Here is a 19,417-nt window from a genome sequence, read left to right on the forward strand (position 1 = left end):
TTAAAACTTGTCAGTACACACACATGCTTTATCGTTGGCATGAGTCAGGATAAAAACAGTTTCCTACCTCGGGTTCCATTTGCATTAAAAATTATGTATTATTGATGATATGCGATATATTTACTTCTGTGAAAATGTGTTTGTAGCCGTCTCTGAGCAAGCCAGATATATCTTAGGGGAAAGCATTAAGAACAACAGAGTAGACTGATACTGGAACTGATCGAGGGTCACATTTGCAGGTGACAGGAATGTGTAATGCCTCTGCAGTGCTGTCCGTGGGCACGTGAGCGCCAAGAGAAGGTGGTGCTTTTTATTGGGGCTCATTAGCAATGCATCTTGTGGGCGTTGACATAGCAAAATAACTCACTTTATCCTCAGTTACTGTAAATTTGTTTGGGCCCAAGTCCGAGGTCTTCTCGACTTGGGAATCTGTGTGCACATAATTATGTATGTATTCAGAAATTCTGGTAGTTAATTCCTTTCTGTGTAAGGGGTGTGTGGCAGGTGAGCAGCAGGAGTGTATGTAAGCATAAGGCATCAAGGGTTCAATGAAACTGTGCATTTTCTGCCACGCAATTACTGCAAAAACAAGCTGAACCAGGAATCCAGGGAAAGATTTTCCTGAAATTAGGAGGCTGAAAATAAAGCTGTCTGTTGTCATACAGATTTTTATATTCAGACTTTTCATGAATCAACGTGGGGGGGTGGGACTTTTAAACTGAAATATTTACATGAATCAGACATCTGGGGTTTGGGGGAGTGACCATAGCTGCACAAACAGTTTAAACTCTGAAGCTTTGCCGTGACTTAGTGCTTCCCTCTGTTAAAGAAGGATTTCAGGATATTGGTGCTGGTAGCGCTGAGAACATATGAGCCGCCAGTAAGTAAGGAGCTGTGTTGTTTGAGAGGGGGTGCTTGGCAGAGGGTTTGCTCCAGAGTTACAGTAGGAAGCGTGGGGGATTATTTGGAAGTTCAGATCGCTGCAGGTACTTCGGATTTGGTGTCAGAGCCTTCTCAGAATTACTGTTGTCCTTACACTTTATTGTGTTGCTTATAATAGAGAAGCTTGACTTGTAGTGTAGGTGTAGGAATTGGTGTGAATTGGAAACTAAGTTAGATTTAACTGCCTAGGAAGAAAAATTGAGAAAGAAAATAACATTTTAAAATCTCAAGGTAGGTCTTGCTCTTATGCTTTGTTAAAACATGGGCTTTTTTCTGAAAGCTTTGTAAGTAGTTTTGTAGAAAGTGATGGAACGGAGAGTACAGGGCAAAACTCTTTGTCTGCTGCTATTGCTTTTGTTGAAGATTTTTACGTAAGTATCTGGAGTTTAATCTAACACAGTTGAAGACAGTGTAAGTCATAGGTGTCACCTGGCTTAAAACTCTATTTAGCTCTGTATTTTAGTAGGGGAACATTTGTTTCTTCTGTCTGTAGAGAAGATGATCCTGCTTGTATTTGCAAGAGCTCATCTTTCATCAGGGTTTTTCCCTTTACCCTGGTCAGATCTGTATACTCCATCCTTCTGCCTAGAAAGGAGGTATATATTCTGTATTGGTGTGGCCAGCTTTATTTAAATTGCTGACTGAATTTAATCAGATAGCACTAGCAAAGCTGTCATTACTGTAGTGTTAAGCTCTTTACAAGGATCAAATGTAAGAACTGTAATTTTTCATGACTGTCTTAAGCCCAGTGGTGTGATAGTGGAAATAGCACAACCAAGCAGCCTATAAAGGCTCTTTAAACACTAGTACCTTGTGCCTCACAGGAAGGGAAATAGCGTTCGCAAAGCATTAACCTGTTGCCTTATTCAGAAATTTTGTTCCCTTCTGAGACACCCAGTGGTAGGACATTATTGGATGGAGTTCATCTATTCCAGTTGATGAGGCTGCCACAGTATAACTTTCCTATTTTGGAAAAGCCTGTAATAGGTTACTTGAAGTTAATAAATCTCAGTGAGCTTTCTGCATGTGGTAGCCTTCGTGATTATAGGCTGGCAAAAGAAATGATGCTGTCAGTGTGGGGCACTGATGTGGGTCAGTACCATCAGCAACGATGCGAGCTTTTAGTGCAGAAATCGGGCGCTGGCCGTTACGGAAGAGCCGGGTGAACCATGGGCCCTAAATCAAGGTGTGGATGTGCAGTGTTAAACCATTAAAACCATATTGCAGACTGTCGTTTTGAATTGCGTTTGTAGAAACAGTGGATTTTTGTGAAGACTCAAGTAGACGAGTAAGTCTGTAAACTTTGCTAACAGTGGAGCACTATGCACAGAATAGGAGAAAACAATCAAGCATTTCATCAGCCTCTTGCTGTCTCTTGCCAGAATTTGCAGGCTGTCCTGCATTGCATCAATCCTGCTGGACATTATTTTCCATCTATATTTCAAAGCCAGATGGAAAATGAATCCTGTGTATATTGATAGTTATTTCATAACAAGGGAAAAACCTTTTGTAATGTGCCTGTGCTAGTTCAGCCTATAAATCACCCTTTTATTGTGTGGAGATGTTTGTGTCTATAGCAGAAAACGAAGCGAGGATCATTAGTAGGTATGAGAAAGAAAATCCACCTGGAGCCTTTAACATGCTATCTGATGCAGTTTAGGTGAATGCACTTCCATGCTGTGCTCCTGTGGTACAGGCAGATATCTATGGGTGCCAGCGAGTGGCCAGCCTCCGGCCTGCCAGGTCTCCTGTTGCCTTGAGCATCGCTTCGGTCTGGTTCAGCCACACAGGGCAGAGCCTGGGGCTCAGACCCTCGGCCGAGAAGGTGCACTTGCCCAGGGCAGCCTGGCGACGCTGCTTCCCTGCTTACGTGAGACTTCACACTTGGCTCTTCACCTTCTACAAGAGGATAAAAACTGGTCTCCTAGATGAGTCTTACACTTAGAAGAGAGATAGTGATGAACCACATTTGTACTTGAAAACTGAAAAAATTATTTAAAAACCAACAAACCACCATGACTGAGAGACCCTCTGAATATGAAGATGCTTAAAGGCTGCAGAATTTGGCTGAAAGCAGGGAGTAGGATTTAAAAGCAAGATGTGTCATTGCTTTAGAAGTGCCTTTCTTCTACTGTAAAAACTGGGCAATGTGGGTCCGTCACTCGCCTTTATTTTTGAGTAGGTAAAGAATGGATAGGCTTGTGTTTACTCCAGGCAGCTTGTAAAAGGACAGACAGCTTCTTGCATTATAGACCCTAGATGAGTTTTATACAATTAACACGTGTTTGAATAGTCTGGTTTTATACTTAGTTTGTCTATTCCAATTTCCTAATGGGGCTGTGTTTTCCTCTTACTGGGAACGCAGAAGGGAACGAAGCAGAGCGTAAGATGGGAAGCTCTGTCGAGACTAGAACAGGCACAGCCTGGCAGGTTTTTTTCCAGTGCCCTTCTGTTTTGTTTCCTTTCCAGACTTTCTCCATTCCATTTTTTTAAAATGAAAGTTTTTAACTCCCAAGTTACAGGTGTGGGAATGAACAGAAGGTGGGACCAGAATTCCTAGGGTTTGACTCCAGTCTCATTCATGCAAACCCAAACCTGCTGTTTTCAGTGGATTTCCTTCATATTTACAGAATGAGACCCCAGATATGTTCTCAGTCTTTGATAGAGCACAAAGTTTTACTTTTTGCCTTTCTTTCTAATGGTTGGATTACTCTCATTCTGCACAGCCCTCTGGAACGCTTCCCTGCGACTGGAACACTTTTATTGCCGCTGAACTGACAAGCAGTGTGTTGTTTTTTTTCCTCTTCCTCCCTCTGTCTGGGAAAGTATGTGTCTGATGATCAAAAGGAAATAGTTTTTCTGAAAATTACAAAGTTAGATGGCTGCCTACTTGCCAATGTAGTGTTTTTTTCCTAGCAAGTTTGATTGCTGCTTTTTAACTTAACCAAATTTTAGAAATGTGTAGGGGGCAGAAGAGCAGCCCAGACGAGCGAAGATGAGCGTGACGGTGAGCACTACACGAGAGAGGCCAGGTTTATGGACTCGGCATGGTACAGGACGGATATAGCCAGGCTGCAGCGGGCCTCCAAGGGACAAATCCACACCTTGTGTACGGCACAGCGAAGCCTTGGCCAGCGGATCTCTCCTGGCTTGGGTGTCTCTGGGCTGCACTCCCAGCTGTGGTTTAGACGTACCCTGTACTGATTCCCTAATCCTTAGGTACAGGAAATGCTTCTCGTCGTTTATCTTAAACCCATGAAATTTCCCTGTTTCTCTCCAGAGGAGGAATGCAATCATTACTAATTTGTTTTTCTACTTTTCTGTTTAGAGAAACTTTTGGCATGTTCCAAGGATGTGTTTTAAGAAATGAAAGCAAGGCTAAAGTTTTTTGAAAGGTGTGCAATTGTATTAGAAATACATCTTGTTCTAAAGTAGTAGACTGTAGAAGTAGGTCGGGCACACCCTGCATATGCATGTTTCCTGCTTGCTCATATTTCTGAGAATAATTGTACATGGGAATGTTTTGGTAGATCTAGAGGAGTGTTGTCACCTTAAAAATGAGCTGTTTGGAGTTTTATTTAAGTCATCGTGGTTACGCTGTGGTTTAGGAAGAGTGGAAGATTGCGAACTGATTCACTCGGTGTGCTGGTTGTTCTTTGCCATTCGCAAACCGAGTGGTGAAGTAACGTTACTCACTTCTACTATTTTTACTCTTATGACTTCCTTCTTGACATGGCAGAGGACAATGAAGCAGTGCATAAGATGTCAGATTTTACAGTAAAGGGCTTTACTCTTCAATGGATTTTGACAGCTCAGCTTTTCATGATTTTTCTTTGAAGTTTCTGTGAAGTCCTGCAGATTTGATACCTAAGCTATTTTATAATGGCTCTTTAAAAAAAAATATCCCAAGAGTAAGGATCGGGAACAATTAATATAATAAAAAGTTAGAAACCAGCAGATCTGTAGAGATGCTTTTCTACTGCTTAAGAAAATGCCCTGCATCTAAATGGGCTTTCTCTGCTGGACATGTTACTGAATTTGGGTTTCTCTTTGCCCGCCTCACCTGTGCACCGTTTATGTTGGTCTGTACAGGTTCAGCCTTTCAGCTCCTTCCAGTAGCTGGGTGAGAACTGTATACCTTGGGAAGTGGGTATGGATGTGCCTCAGATTCGTTAGGGTGGGGAAGAATAATGTGCTGAAGATCATCCCAAACTTTTTACATTGCAGTAAACTTCCTTCTTTCTTAAGAATTACATAGAACAAGGATCAGCCTTTTTGTCTCTGCAAAAGGTTTGTAGCATGAATTGTTTGTGCCAAAGATGCATTGCTAAATAAAACTCTGTTTTCAGTTTGTGTTTGGAGAAAAAAAATGTCACTTCCATATTTTTCTCTTGACAAGTGTTGGCTCTAAACAAGTTCAAATACAGATGACTTCACTGTGACCATCAGCACGTGGTTTGGAGAGCAGAGATGCTTATTCAGTTGCACAGCTCATTCTCAGCACTGTCGTGTTCTGGAGGGAGGAGGGCCTTGTGTGCCCCAAGTTGGGCAAAACCAACGGCTGGAATCAGAGGTGAATTTTGATTTTTGACTGAGACTGATTTCCTGTTAAAAAAAAAAAAAAAATCCACAACCTATTTAGGAGATCTCTCTTTGATCTTCAGTGCTGAACATGGCTGTGGGATTTTGATGTTCCTGAGTTGCCAGCTCCCAAAATCCAGCTGTCCGTGAGCTATGAATCCTCATCTCCTCTGCAGACTGGGCCCCACCTGGTACACAAGCGCACAAACAAGTTACTGGGAAGTGAGCTATGAAGTCAGGGTGCTTGTTTGCTGCTCGAGATCAATTCTGTGGTACCAGCCAATTTATGCTTACCAGAGGGTAGAAACGTGCATGGAAACAGACCTCAAAAGAAGATGGTAACCTGCTAGTATTGTCCTGTGAACCGCAGGGTTAATGGCCGGTGCACAGCCAGGGAGCTGGAGTAGTGAACGTGCTGAAAGTCAGCGTAACACTTAGTGGACCTGGTACTCTGGCTGGTCGTGAAGATTAGGTCTCTTTCTGTGTCCCTGTTTTCTCTCATAAAAGACTTCCCTGCAGTGCTTCCCAGGGCTGTTAGGAGCAATGAGCAGTTAATATTTGTAAAAAGCTTTGAAGATGAATAGTGCTAATTATTATTTATAGGTATTCATTCTCACCACGGGTATTTCGCCTTGATCCTAGGCATGAAAGGAAGCCACGACATTTGTAAGCTGGTCGGGTGTGAGTATGGCCGTCTGAAGTCTTTATGTACTCGTTTCCCTACTGGGCTGTATGCGTGATTGTAATATATTTGTCACATTAAATGACTAGTTTGGATATTTATGGTGCCAGCCAGGTGTGCTAAAAGAATCCTTACTCATTTACCTCAATCCTGCTGACACATAGTGTGCAGGATTTGGGCATGCCAAGAGGGGACGGAAGGCAGGAAAATGCCATTAGCCTGGCCCGAGTGGGATTATCAGCGAGGCTGAACGTTCGGCTTCCCGTAGATTCCATGAGGAAAGTCAGAGCTGATGCTTGTAAGAGCCGCCACGCTTGCGAAGAGTATCTGTTTCTGAATCTTCCCATCGCTGCAGTTTTTAGCACCTTTCACTGGTGCTAAACTTAGTGTAACAGAAAATAATGAGGGGAAAGGTGTTAAACAGCTGGGCTTTTTTTTCCTAAAAATCCTGCTTAGAAAGGGGGGGGAAATGATGAGGGAAAATTCATGTATTGTAATTCCCGTGCTTCTGATGATAGTCCTATAGACAGTTTCCAAGATGTGTAGTAGAGGACTCTTCAGAATGGTGTGCAGGGTCTCTTGAACTGTGCGTGCATTTAATTCAGAGCTTAAGATGAAGAACAGAAACTGCAACATTCATCAGACCCCATCTGATTGTTGTGAAGATTCGATCTGTAGGCATTCCGTGCTATTTGACATCAGTACGGCTTATAAGGCAGGCCTCTTGTGAAGCTATGGAATGTAAGTGTCCCTTGATAAAGCTGCTGTTTGTCTGAATGTAAGCTGCTTATTGATCTGACTGTACTTAAATTCTCCTCTCTGTTAAGTAATGTATTAAATAATCAAGAGATTGTTCAGGCAGCACAAGGGAGCTTGTTGGCACAACTGCAGCGATGGAGCACTTTTGAAAGGAAGAGGCCTAGGAAGTAAACTTTATGTTTATGGGGTTTTCTTGGTAGAGTTCTGTCAGCTCACAGAGCAAATTCTGTTCCCAGGTGAGTGTGTTAGTGTCTCGGTTTTAGGGAGCTTGCTTCAATATAGAAAAGTTGAGGGCGGGGGGGGGCAGAGTTCCTGAGACGCAGCCCGGTAGGTTGTTTGTGATCCCCCTGACACCCAGCGTGTCTCAGGAGCAACTCCTCTTAAGGGCTTTCCTGAGATGATTCCGTATCCCCTCGACAAAGATATCTTTTTCCCCATCTCAAAACACTTTTGCCTAAGTAAATCAAACTGCAGTTTTAAAAAATATGTTTTGGTTTTCTGTGCAGTTACCAAATTTTAAAGCATTTTGGTCAAAAAGTATAGCATGATTCTAATGTTTGGAATTCAGTGAATGTGTTTGAAGCCACAATATTAGTTGTATAAATAGTTTAATGTTTGCAGCCTGGAAAACTCCATTTTCTCACAATAATTACAATAGACTGTATGAAATAGGGGGACAGTTGAATTTTTGTTGTTATGTTTGAAATTGTCAGTTCTGGAATTGATATAAAGGCTTTTGTGGTTGTTGTTGTTGTTGTCCAAGGTGTTGTACAGTATGTGGGTTTGCATATTTGGGTTTACTTTAAACGGCATTTTTCTGCATATTCTTTATGTTTGCTCATTTATATAGCTCTTTCTGGGACAGTAAGTTTGCCCTGCATGGGGCAGTTAGTGCAGCACACATGCTGTTGGTGTGTTGGTACCTTGCGTTTGGGTGCTGGGGACGCCACCCACCCCCGTCCCACTGCCCAGCAGACCGATGGCCTTGCCCACTCCCTCTTTGCTGGTCTGACACGCCAGAGAAGAGGGCAGAAGATGGCCCGGGTTTGCTTACGGGGAGTTTGTGTTGCCCTTTGCTCAGGCAAAAGGGGGTGGATTTGTTCACAGAATCCCGGCATGGCAGGGGTTGGCATGGCCCTCTGTGGGTCACCCAGCCCAACCCCCTGCCCAATCAGGGTCACCCAGAGCAGGCTGCACAGCACCGCGGCCAGGCGGGGCTGGAATATCTCCAGAGAAGGAGACTCCACAGCCTCGCTGGGCAGCCTGGGCCAGGGCCCCGTCACCTTCAGAGGGAAGAAGTTCTTCCTCATCTTCAGCTGGAGCTTCCTCTGCTTCAGTTTGTGCCCGTTGCCCCTTGTCCTGTCGCTGGGCACCACTGGAAAGAGCTTGGCCCCATCCTCCTGACACCCACCCTGCAGATTTTAGAGGCATTTCTAAGGTCCCCTCTCAGCCTTCTCTTCTCCAGGCTGAACAAGCCCAGCTCCCTCAGCCTCTCCTCGTAGGAGAGATGCTCCAGTCTCCTCCTCATCCTCGTAGCCCTCTGATGGACTCTCTCCAGTAACTCTTCATCTTTCTTGAACTGGGGTGTTCGTGTGTGACCAAATGCAAGGCAGCATTTGCAGGGGCTGCTGGGTTTCTGGTGGGACTGGTGAGGGGTCTCTCCAGGGCATGGTGCACTGGGTCTGAGGGGAAGAGCCTGGGAAGCATCGGGAGAGGCGGTTTTGTGGGGCTGTGACGATGGCCCCAGCCAGCGTTGGGGGCTGGGGAGAGGAGAGGTGCGTAGTGATGCGCTGTGCAGTTACCTGTGCTGGAACTGGAAGTGACCCTCGTGGGCTGCTGGCATTGCTGTTCCTACCAGCCAGTGCCTTTAAAAAAAGAAAGAATACAGTAGCTTTTCACATGGTTTTGCTGTTGCCAAAAATCTTTCTTCTGATGAATATCACATGATGCGTAAGCAACAGATTTTCTAAAAATATGCAGATATAATAATGCTGGCAATTTAGTATTGATTTTACAGAACAAGAGGAAGGAATTGTTATTCCTTTTTTAAATTTCTAATTAAGAATGAAATGCTTACACTGGCTGCCAGTAACGATGGGCTTGAAACCCACCACTGAACTGCTCATTAAGACCTTCACCCTCAGCAGGTCCTCACCAGAAAACTTGCCAACTCTTATTTGGCATTTTGTTGTTTTATTAGCGCTGTGTTTTATTTGGTTTGTATCTAGCCATGTCAGTGTTCTGCCGTGCTTTATAGATGCCACCCGCAGGCCCTGGAGTCTTAATTCAGCCAAGAAAAAGACAGAGGACAATTGTTCTGCAGGGGAGAAACTGGGAAAATTCATTAATGAGGAAATTGGTGTTTTATGTTGGAGAGAGTGAAAGGAAAACACTTCAAGCCAAGAAAAGAGATCTGTTTCTTGTCCAAGGCAATAGCAGGACAAAATAAATGCTGAAGAGAGAATGAGGGAAAGAGACAGCAAAAGAGATCTGTTAGGAGATACAAAGGGGCGAAACTGGCCTTAAAGATAGGAACAGGGAAGAAGAATAATTGCACTTAAGAGTAAAGTGGCCAAACAGCAAAAATGGAAGATGCCTCTCTGCATATGCTGGAAGGACATTAAAGATTTGAATAGCGTTGGTTAAAGCATCGTGTGTGTCGGGCTGAGCTAGGATACGAGGGATGTAAGGCTGCTGCAGTCATGGCTGTTCTATGCGATACGAGTGTTTGTTGTAGGACTGCATTGGGTTAAATACTGGAGTGAGCACTACATGACGGGAGGGTGATTAATCAAGAAGAAGGAAGACCAAAAAAAAGCAATGACTGGGAGCAGGGAACCTGCTAGTCAAACCTCAGAGTGGTTAAGAGGCAATGCCCGAGCTGTTAACTGGGAAAACGTTGCATTTCGGGCTATGGCCATGTTACAGAGCCAGTGCTGGGGATCAAGAGGTATGTAGGCATTTTCAAAGGGCGCTGGTGGACTGGAGGTCAGGCAATTGCTACGAAGGTGTTTGCAGGAACACACATGTGATCTAAAGACATCAGTGACTTTAGACTGACTGACTTTTAAAAAAAGCAAAGTTTTATAGATGAAATACACCCCTGGTTATTTTAATACCTTTTTTTTCCCCCTCTTTCTAGGTAAGTGTAGGAGCATAAACTAGCATCATAAGCCTCTCAAACACAATTAAGTATCTGAAGAAATGCCTTGTGAGCCTGATGGACTTTGCTTGTGGTACCAGATACAGGGATTTGAGCTCCATTGCTTGGGAGTTTCTTCCAAAACTAACCGCCTTGTATTTTCTCTCCTAGCTCTTCTCTTAGGAAACGCAGCCAACTCCTCACATCACGGAGACCCAGCATGAATGTTAACTGTGCTGGTGGGACAGGCTGGTCAAGAAGTCCGGACTCCAGTTGCTCTGTGGAAAACACAACTGTAGCGGTCCATGAGTCAGAAGAAAGTAACGTGGTGCTAGGAGGTCACAACCCTGCTGCAGTTCCCAGGACTGAGGGTAAGGATAATGTCTTTACCTTATAGTAGTCTTTAAGGGAGATTTTTTTTGTTGTTTTTTTGGAGGGGTGTTATGTTCTGGAAAAATTCCAGTATCCCAAGGCAGTTTGCACTGGGGAGTGCAGAATGTGCGTACCCTGCCTTTGCCAGGCTGGTCTAAGGACAAAGATCCACAGCAGTGTTTAGGATCTTGCTGTCTTGGTAAGATCATCACATGCTGGCCAACTTGCAGCTCTTTCTGAGGTTGTCCCTGAACAGATGAACTGAAAGTGGCGGGCAGTCCTGATGAGCTGCGTGCCCACCGTGGACCAGGCATCAAACACTGCTGGCTTAAACCGCCGATAGTGTGCTGTGTGCTTCTGCTCCAGCGTTCCTGTGAGAGTAGCAGCACTCGGTGTCTGTGTCTCTGTATTTCTGGCCTTGTTTAATTCCTATGCTTCCTGCTCTTTACTCACTGAATCCATCTTGCTTTAACAAGGAGTATTTAAGCATCATGGTTCACTGGGAAATTTTTTTATCCAAAATCCAACTGCTGGCTCAATTTGAAAATGCAGCCTAGTTTTATGTCATATAGCATTACTCTGATAGTTATGTATATTGACATCCTTTGTTACTGTATGACTCAGTTTTCTTATCACAGTAGGAAATGTTACTATGAGATGATGTTTTTCAGTAAATGATACCTTACCCTTGCAGTATTCATTTGTCTCTCTCGGGATTAGATTCTGAATGCCGACACACTGCTTGTCCAGTAAGTCCCCAGATCAACAGCATGCTGTCTGCTTCTGAAGACACACACAACTGTCATTTCCAAGACGGAAGTAAGAGACAGTCAGAATATTTTAATACCCAGGAACGCCATGGATGCTGTGCTTTGTCTTCAAGCATCAATTCACAAACAGTGGCTCCAGAGAAAGTGACGCTTGTGGTGGATGGCACTCGCTTTGCAGTAAATCCACAGATTTTCACTGCTCACCCTGATACTATGCTGGGAAGGTGGGTGATTTCCACCATTTTCAGAGTACCTGAAGAGGGTCAAATGTTTGCTAAAATGGAACAAACCCCTAATGTTTACTTTGTGATCTCATCAGTACACACAAGCAAAGCGAGGTTGACCTCATTCAGAACTTGGCTGTGAGTGAAGCCTTGAAGACATGACCATGCATAGAGAGAGTTGGTGGTTCTCTAGATACCATTCTTCTATCAGTCCACTTTCTTCAAAGTGTGCACTTTCAGCTAGACGTGGTCTGCTTTTCGCTTCTCCCCAAGTGTTTGCCTTGTTTATAAGTTGTACATCTGTTCACAGCTGATAACTTCCTTTCCAGAGTGGGGAAAATGATAATGCTCCATTCCTCTCCTGCTGTTATCTTTTGATACTCTCCCAAAAGAGAAGTTACTCAGCCCTTTGTAGCATGGCTTAAAGGTTGGAGCCTACTGATGTAACAAGAAGCACTCATTTTCTGTATTGCCAGCGCTTACACCCACCTCTGACCAAAGGGAGCCAGGTTCTGTTGGGTTACTGACCCTTGCACAGGTCATTGTGTAAAACAAGGGATCGAGGCATGCGACGGTTATCTTGCATAGCCTCAGTGAAAGCGCTTTATTGCCAGGGTATTGTCCGGCCCAGGGTTGAATGGTCTCTTCCTCTGAGCTGTGACTTGTTCCATACAATGCAGTGTAGTTACAGCGACAGAGTCCAGCTATAGGAGGACTTAGCGGAGACAGCTCTTGCGCTGTGTTTACTATGTAAAAGACTTGAGTTTAGGTTTCAAGTTACTGTATATACTTGTCACTGCTGGTTTTGTTTAACCTCAGTGCACCTGTTGGTCTCTAGGATTAATACATATAAATATTCTTGTGCACTTACATAGATTTTTATCTGTTCAGGATGTTTGGACCAGGAAGAGAATATAATTTCACCAGGCCAAATGAAAAGGGAGAATATGAAATCGCAGAAGGAATTAGCTCAGCTGTGTTCCGGACTGTGCTGGTAAGGAGATGTTTGCAGATTGAAAAAACCCAATCTGTTTGTCACATGTGCAAGACTGAGCCATCTCCCAGGCAGCTGCACACCCCCTGGGACATATTCTTTTATTACCCTTTTGCATTGTGATTTTAAAAAAAAAATTATATAGAATAGACTTTGGTATGAGTCATCATTTCAGATGTTTGCTCGTGTTGCCTTTTACCTTGCTTGTGTCATGCCATTGTAGTTCCTGAGCTGTGTCCTGACCTCGTGGTTGCATATAAATGCATGTTGCCTATGAGATGTTATGAAACCCTGTGCCATGGGAAACATTTTAACTGGAGCTCACAGTTTATCAGACCCAAGAGGATCTGCAGAGAGCCGTAGATTCTTGGACAAGCAGGGCTGTTTCTGCTATCCACAGAACTATATATAGCCTCTGTAACTGTCAAATGTTGGTGAACAAAACAAAGAACTCATTAAAAATTATCAGAGTCCAAGCTGTAATTAATTTTTCTCTCCAAAAACTCTCCTTTTATTTACAGGATTATTACAAAACTGGAATCATTAACTGCCCTGATGGAATTTCCATCCCAGACCTTCGAGACACATGTGATTACCTCTGTATAAACTTTGATTTCAACACAATCAAATGTCAAGATTTAAGTAAGTATGGAGAGAAATCAGCTCTTAGGAGATCATCTGCGTGGTGTTGAGCACTCTGATCCTGATTCGGTGCAGTTCTTAACCATGTGCTTTAGCTGAAGCATGAAGGTATCACCTCCTCTAGGACTCGTGTGCGTTGCATTTAAACAGCTTCCTTTTTTGCTGCATCAGTCCAAAGTGAAGTGATTGAACCCTGCAGAATGCAGACACGTTGCTCGAAAAAAGCAGATTGAAATTGTAAATATGGTAGTCTTCTCTTGTAACAGAGGCTGAAAAGAAGAGCTTGCTGTTGCAGTCAAACAAAATGAAGGCTAAAAGCAGAGTTAGAGCTCCTGTCTAAAATGTACCAGAGAATTGTGAATAATTTAAGCTGGCAGATGATGGGCAGAGCAGGAACCGAAGACACCAAAGTTGGGAAGTAGTAGAGAGTTGCCAGTCATGAAGGGATCTGACTGGGAGCAGCTTTTTGGTGGGTATGCTGGCAAAAACAAGTACTTTTAACGTAGGCAAATCTGTGAAAGGTACTATACTGAAATGGGCCATATGGTATCATAGCACAGGGCTTCAGTGGAGTTTGCTACCCTGTTGTCACAAAATGTGCTTTCAAGGGCAAAGGTTGTTGGTGCAAGTTCAAGTTAAGTATCATAATGGATTAATTATTCAGTCTATAACTGTTTTGTTATATTGATTGGACCTTGGTGGTTTTTTAATGGTAATGTAATGGTTCTACAGTGTAATTTGCTCCCATTCGAAATACAGTCTCATATATCTGATTTTGCCAGTTCTGGAGCTGGAGACTGTTGATGCGTCTGAACATATGTTAAGGAGTTTGCCTAAAGAAGAATGCAGGCTGTGCTCTTGAATGTGTCTGGAAAGTGTAGAGCTGAAACATATTTTCATACTGTGTAAAAAAGCTCATCATATGATGCATGTCTCGTTAGGTGCTCTGTTACACGAGCTCTCCAACGATGGTGCTCACAAGCAGTTTGACAGCTACCTGGAGGAGCTAATTCTGCCCATAATGGTGGATAGCGCCAGGAAAGGGGAACGTGAATGCCACATTGTCGTGCTGACAGATGAAGACACTGTGGACTGGGATGAAGATCATCCACCTCCAATGGGAGAGGAGTACTCACAAAGTAAGGGCTTTGCACTGGGTGTCCTGGCTCTGTGTTCAGCGCGCGCCCAGACATCTGGCCATAAGGAAAGGACCTGTTGCCCAAACAGCAGTCTTCCTCCCAGCAGAGATGCTGGCACATGGAGTCCTGTTTTGTACGTTCCTTCTGAACTGGCTGCTGCTAGAGGCAGAGCTTTGGTCTGACTGCCTGTATTGGTAATGACAGCACTCAGTGCATCTTTTCCTTTTGTTTGCCACCTCCCCCTCAGCCTTTTCCTGGCTCTCTAGTGAGTGAATATTCTGCTTTACACACCCATCACCACCTGTTCTATTCAGACTGCAATGTCTGTCACTACCCTCTCACCAACGAAGTGCAGCTAATCCCGGTGATGAGAACAGGCACCTGAAGTAGTTCTTGGAAACCAGACCTGGTTTTTGGCACCCCCACAGCTGAGCATGTCAAAAACAGGGAGAAGGTCCCTCCTTGTAGATTCTAATCACTCTTTTTGTTTCTCAAGTCCTTTACAGTTCCAAGCTGTACAGATTCTTCAAGTACATTGAGAACCGCGATGTTGCAAAAGCTGTATTAAAGGAACGGGGACTGAAAAACATTCGGATTGGCATTGAAGGTAAAATAGTTCTTCAACAAAAGAAATTCTAAAACAGGTGACTCCAGAGTCAGTAAAGCCTGGTTTCCTCTGGACTCCAGGCATCTACTGTTTTGCTCTGTGTTTTACCAAGCATTTATTTTCATGAATCTTCCTTCACCTCTATCATGTTACACTGAAATTGGCCAGGAGGCTTAAAAGTTAAGGGAAAAATGAGATATACATAGCATGTACCAGCAAGCCTTGTCTCTTCAGGACCGAGTAAACAGGAAACAGGAGTCAGACACTTCCACGTGCTGATCCAGGCATTCCCATAGGGAGCTTAGAGAACGCTGTGCTCTGTCCTGGGAGACTGTCTTCTATTTATAGTAGCTGTGGTTGTTCACCACTGTGCAGCCATTGATCGTATGACTACACACAATACCGCATTGTCTTTTCAGGGGAAAAGCAAGCAAGCCAATAATGTGGAATGTGATCATTTGTCTGCTAAGTCCCTCTTGCCCCCATAACCGCTCCTGCCTGGCTCTGCTTCTGGGATCCCGTTGTCCCTCTGTGCAAGGCAAAGGTGCATAGTGCAACTGACGGGCTGTCTGTGTTTTCAGGATATCCCACCTGTAAGGAGAAGGTGAAGAGGAGGCCTGGTGGCCGGTCAGAAGTGATCTACAACTACGTTCAACGGCCGTTCATCCAGATGTCATGGGAAAAGGAAGAAGGCAAAAGCCGTCATGTTGATTTCCAGTGTGTTCGGAGCAAATCTCTAACAAACCTAGTCACTGTGGGTGATGATGTTTTAGAGGACCATGAGGTTATAATGCATCACCCCCCACAAGTAGATGAACTCGACAGGCTAAACGCACCATTCTCCCAAATGGCGGTTAACGATCTACCAGATTAGTCGTGGCTCAGGGCGTGGATAGTCCTGCTTGACGTGGGAAAGTCTCGGCATAGTTTTGCCAAAGGTGATGGAACACAGACTCCTACAAGGTGCTTTATCCTCCTTCATGCTCTTACTACATTGTCATATTTCAAGCATGTTAATAAAGAGGCACAATCCATTGTCTAATTGTGCAATCAAAAGCAACATCTCCTCAGACAAAAAGAAATTATGCTGTTTGTTTCTACTACAAAGGCTTCCAGATTGGTGGGTGCTGAATATTTTACCTAAACTTCTAAAAGAGGAGCAGAAGTATTTAGAAACGTCTTGTTTGACTTGAGAGAGGAAATTCTGGGCCTGTCAAGACAAAGCTTTCCTTTACCATTGGGCACTTAGCTTTGCTTTTGTGATAATCAGTTATAAAGGACCGAACATCAAAGCAGGACAGATGATACTCTTTCATCAGCCAGCAGAAATGTAGCACAGTTGTGACAGCAGAATCCTGAGTGTGGAGGAACCTGTTTACACTGCCACCTGGCTTTGCATCCAGCGTGTTGTACTGCTGTTCTAGGGAAGGATGAACTAGCTGCTTAGGAAGCAGATGCCTGTTCATGGGAATTTCCCATATATACTTCTCCGTAAGATGGAATCACTGTTTTAGGGATGTTGTCTGTTAAGTTCAGTAAAACAAGTGGATCATGCTGAAGGAAGAAGCCAGAAAGAAAAGACTGTAGTTGATATTTTACCAAGAAAGTAAATCTGTTTAGTAGCCTAATAGATGTAAGAAGCTTTCTAGAGGTGACTGTGCATGCTAAAGACTTTCATTTGTCTCCTCCATCCCTTTGCTAAGACAAAAAAAAAAAACCACAGTAGAGGAGCTCCCACTACAGACCATTTACTACCTGAGTAAAATCCTTGGTCTCATCAACCTTAGGCAGTCAGAATTGCTGTGGACTCTCCAAGGAGCACTGTGCTGTTGCACCTTTAAAAGGCCAGCTGCTTTCTTCCTGGTTTGGAGCTGACGACCATTTTGCTGTCAGGCAGGTAAGAAATACCAATAGTAAACCAGCCTTCCGCAGAGAAAAATACACGTACCTAGGAACACCTCTCCTTTGCTGCTCTGAATATATTATCCCAGTCTGTGGTTAAGGCTCTGTTCCTTTTGGATTCAGGGCAAATAAAGCTGTGACTGTAAGTATAGACGCACTGCGGGCTGGTTTAGCTCAGTTAGTTGTATTAGAGCCTAGCTGGTCCTGTTCCTGCAGCGTGGATTTTCCTGTAGGCTCGTTAACCCCCCGATTAGCACACAGTGAGTTCAGTACTGCCACAACTGAGCTGCACATCAACCAGAGCAGGCCTGCCTTACAAAACCATCATTTCTGATGGCTGTGGAGAGGTTTTACGTACCCAAAGCGGAGTACTTAAACATGGTGCTGGTGCAAAGAAAATACGAAACCATTCAAAAAGAAAGAGAGAGAGGGAGAGAGCTCTCTTGCAAAGTTAAGTTCAGGTCTGTTCTTGCAATCGACTGCTGTTGAAACCAGTACCGCCTACGCATTGAGTTACCTTGTCACACTGGGCAAAATAGAGGTAGGTATCGGTCTGCCCTTACAAGGTTTAATCTTCTGTTGTCAGGGTTGTCAAGCAATTTTTTTATTTTTCTCTATCTGCAAAGTGAATGGTAGACTTAGCACTGAAGATTGCTGTTACTGTTTGCTGCTAAGGATGTCTGGTTTTTTGAGTAACATGACGATACCAAGTACAGATTTTCCTGAAGGCTTGTGCGTGTCATTTTAGTTACAAGTAACAAAATCTCTGCCAAGGCATATACTTGCTGATATATTTATTCCCAATTTGTATGGATACAGGTTCCATGCTTTGCAGTGTTTCTGTTCTTAGCTTCTTTCCTAAGTGTAGCAAAGAGATTTCTTCTTTTTATAAGTGCCTATGGGAAGATTTCCAAAAGCACTTCAGGACCTCCTGGGAGTCCCAGGGGTTCAGATGCCCAGGTCCACCTGACTGCTTTTCAAAATTCTTCCCTGTGTGTCACCGGATCAGTACAGAGAAGTGTCCTTCAGTATCTGCACAGAGGTGGTGTGCAGTCCCTTTCCATTATCGCTCTAGATGAATTTCTATTTTTGTAGTAGAGAAAGGAAGACATATGGACCATTAACGTTACAGTTAAGGGCCAGACCAAACCCATTACCTGCCTTGGTAACAAGCTGTTCCCACAAGTCAGGTAAAGGCACTGGTGAGACTACATGCCCAGCAATGATGGAGCTTCCCCCAGGCTCTGTGGGGCTTTTTTGTGTGTATTTATTTTTACAGCAGTGCAAGTTTTACATAAATAGGTATTGGTATTGACCGGCTGACTTGGAATTGGAGTTTACACAGGTTCTGTTCTAAGGACTTGAACCGTGCATGTTCTTGAGCGCTACCCTACAGGACTGTGTCAAGACATCAGATGCCGAGCATCTGACATCGACAGCACCTTATGGGATCTGAGAGCTAAGTACCATATTCAGCCTAAACACATCCTGCCGGTGTCTGTCCATGAGCCAAGTGTCAGCTAGGCCGCCTGAAGGATTCAGCCAGTTTATTAGAAATAGTGGCCCTAGGCATCCAACTGCAGCAGGCCGTTGCCTGAGGGTTAGAGTGTCAATGCCTTGCAGGGACTTGTTGGTATCTGGGTGATCAATTTGGACCTTCTGCTTGGGATGGAGGTATCCAGCTTTTGTGACTTCCATGCAGTTTTTGTCACTCTAAAAAGCCACTGTACTTGATTGGCTTTCCCAAGTAATTAAAGATGAATTTTGGATTTAATTTTTTTTTAGTAGAGTCCCATTGGAACACTAAATGAAACAGAAAGAGTGTGCATTTGCTTTTCCTCCTCTCTTGGTCACCTACTATTCAGGTACAAGGTCAAGTTTTGTCTTACTCTAGATATACTGAAGTGTTGTTACCTGTCGTGTGTATGAGCTACAGATGTACGGTTTCTTTTCTGTATTAAAGTATAAATTATATATGGCTTGTTTGGCTCTTTTTAAAACTGTTTTAAATGTGGAGTAGATGAGTGGGCAGGGGACAGGTTGCCAGGTTTTGTTTCCTTGCTTCAGAAAGTAAGTGACCCCAAAGCCAGGAGTAATTTCACATCAGACAGAGCCTCTTTGATTTGGCAGGGACCTTGTGCAGTGGCTGCACAGAAGTGTTACTACAACTTGTGCTGAGAGGACCTCGACATTTACCAACTCACGACAGTGATGTTCCAAACACAGCACATAGCACAGGTATGACACAACACTACTTAACCCACAAGCTATGCAGCATCTGTAACAAGCCCTAGTGCTATTTTTGGTTAGCATGCTGTGAAAGATACTCTCCACTTCTACCTACTTCTGTCTTTGGAAGAAAACAGCTTTGGAGCAGGTCTGGCTTTTATTTCCCTCTTGAGTGTTGGAAGTATTTCAAGGGTTTTCTTGATGAAGCTTGAGGAAGGCGTGAAGAGTTTGTGAACAAGGTGGAATTACTGAGGTGATAACAGGAGCTTGTACTCACAAGTGGAGCTGGCGCAAATGTGAAGCAATGAAATAAAAACTGCAGGCTGATTTTGGTGTGTTACAAACTGGTAGGAAAAAATGAAGAGTCATGGCTTTGCTTCCAGTGCAAGCTTTTAAAAATAGCAAGACGAAAAGATTAAAAACAACTTGCCC

General features: G+C 43.8%; 1 protein-coding gene across 4 annotated transcripts in view; it reads left to right on the forward strand.

Annotated features, from left to right (window-relative positions):
• The window catches only part of KCTD20 (potassium channel tetramerization domain containing 20), a 30,058-nt gene extending 11,328 nt beyond the window's left edge, over positions 1 to 18,730 (forward strand). For 3 of the 4 annotated variants that reach the window (XM_075442939.1, XM_075442937.1, XM_075442938.1), the window contains 7 exons: positions 10,278 to 10,477; positions 11,199 to 11,472; positions 12,364 to 12,466; positions 12,988 to 13,108; positions 14,050 to 14,247; positions 14,744 to 14,854; positions 15,436 to 18,730. In XM_075442939.1, coding sequence (XP_075299054.1) covers positions 10,327 to 10,477; positions 11,199 to 11,472; positions 12,364 to 12,466; positions 12,988 to 13,108; positions 14,050 to 14,247; positions 14,744 to 14,854; positions 15,436 to 15,728 — 1,251 coding nt within the window. In that variant the 5' untranslated portion in view covers positions 10,278 to 10,326 and the 3' untranslated portion in view covers positions 15,729 to 18,730. Of the gene's footprint in view, positions 1 to 794; positions 881 to 10,277; positions 10,478 to 11,198; positions 11,473 to 12,363; positions 12,467 to 12,987; positions 13,109 to 14,049; positions 14,248 to 14,743; positions 14,855 to 15,435 lie in introns of those variants that run through there. The other variant, XM_075442936.1, reaches the window with a different exon arrangement.
• The last annotated feature ends 687 nt before the right edge of the window (positions 18,731 to 19,417 follow it).

This window comes from Opisthocomus hoazin, chromosome 25 (assembly GCF_030867145.1).
Source record: "Opisthocomus hoazin isolate bOpiHoa1 chromosome 25, bOpiHoa1.hap1, whole genome shotgun sequence".
NCBI classification, from domain to species: domain Eukaryota; kingdom Metazoa; phylum Chordata; class Aves; order Opisthocomiformes; family Opisthocomidae; genus Opisthocomus; species Opisthocomus hoazin.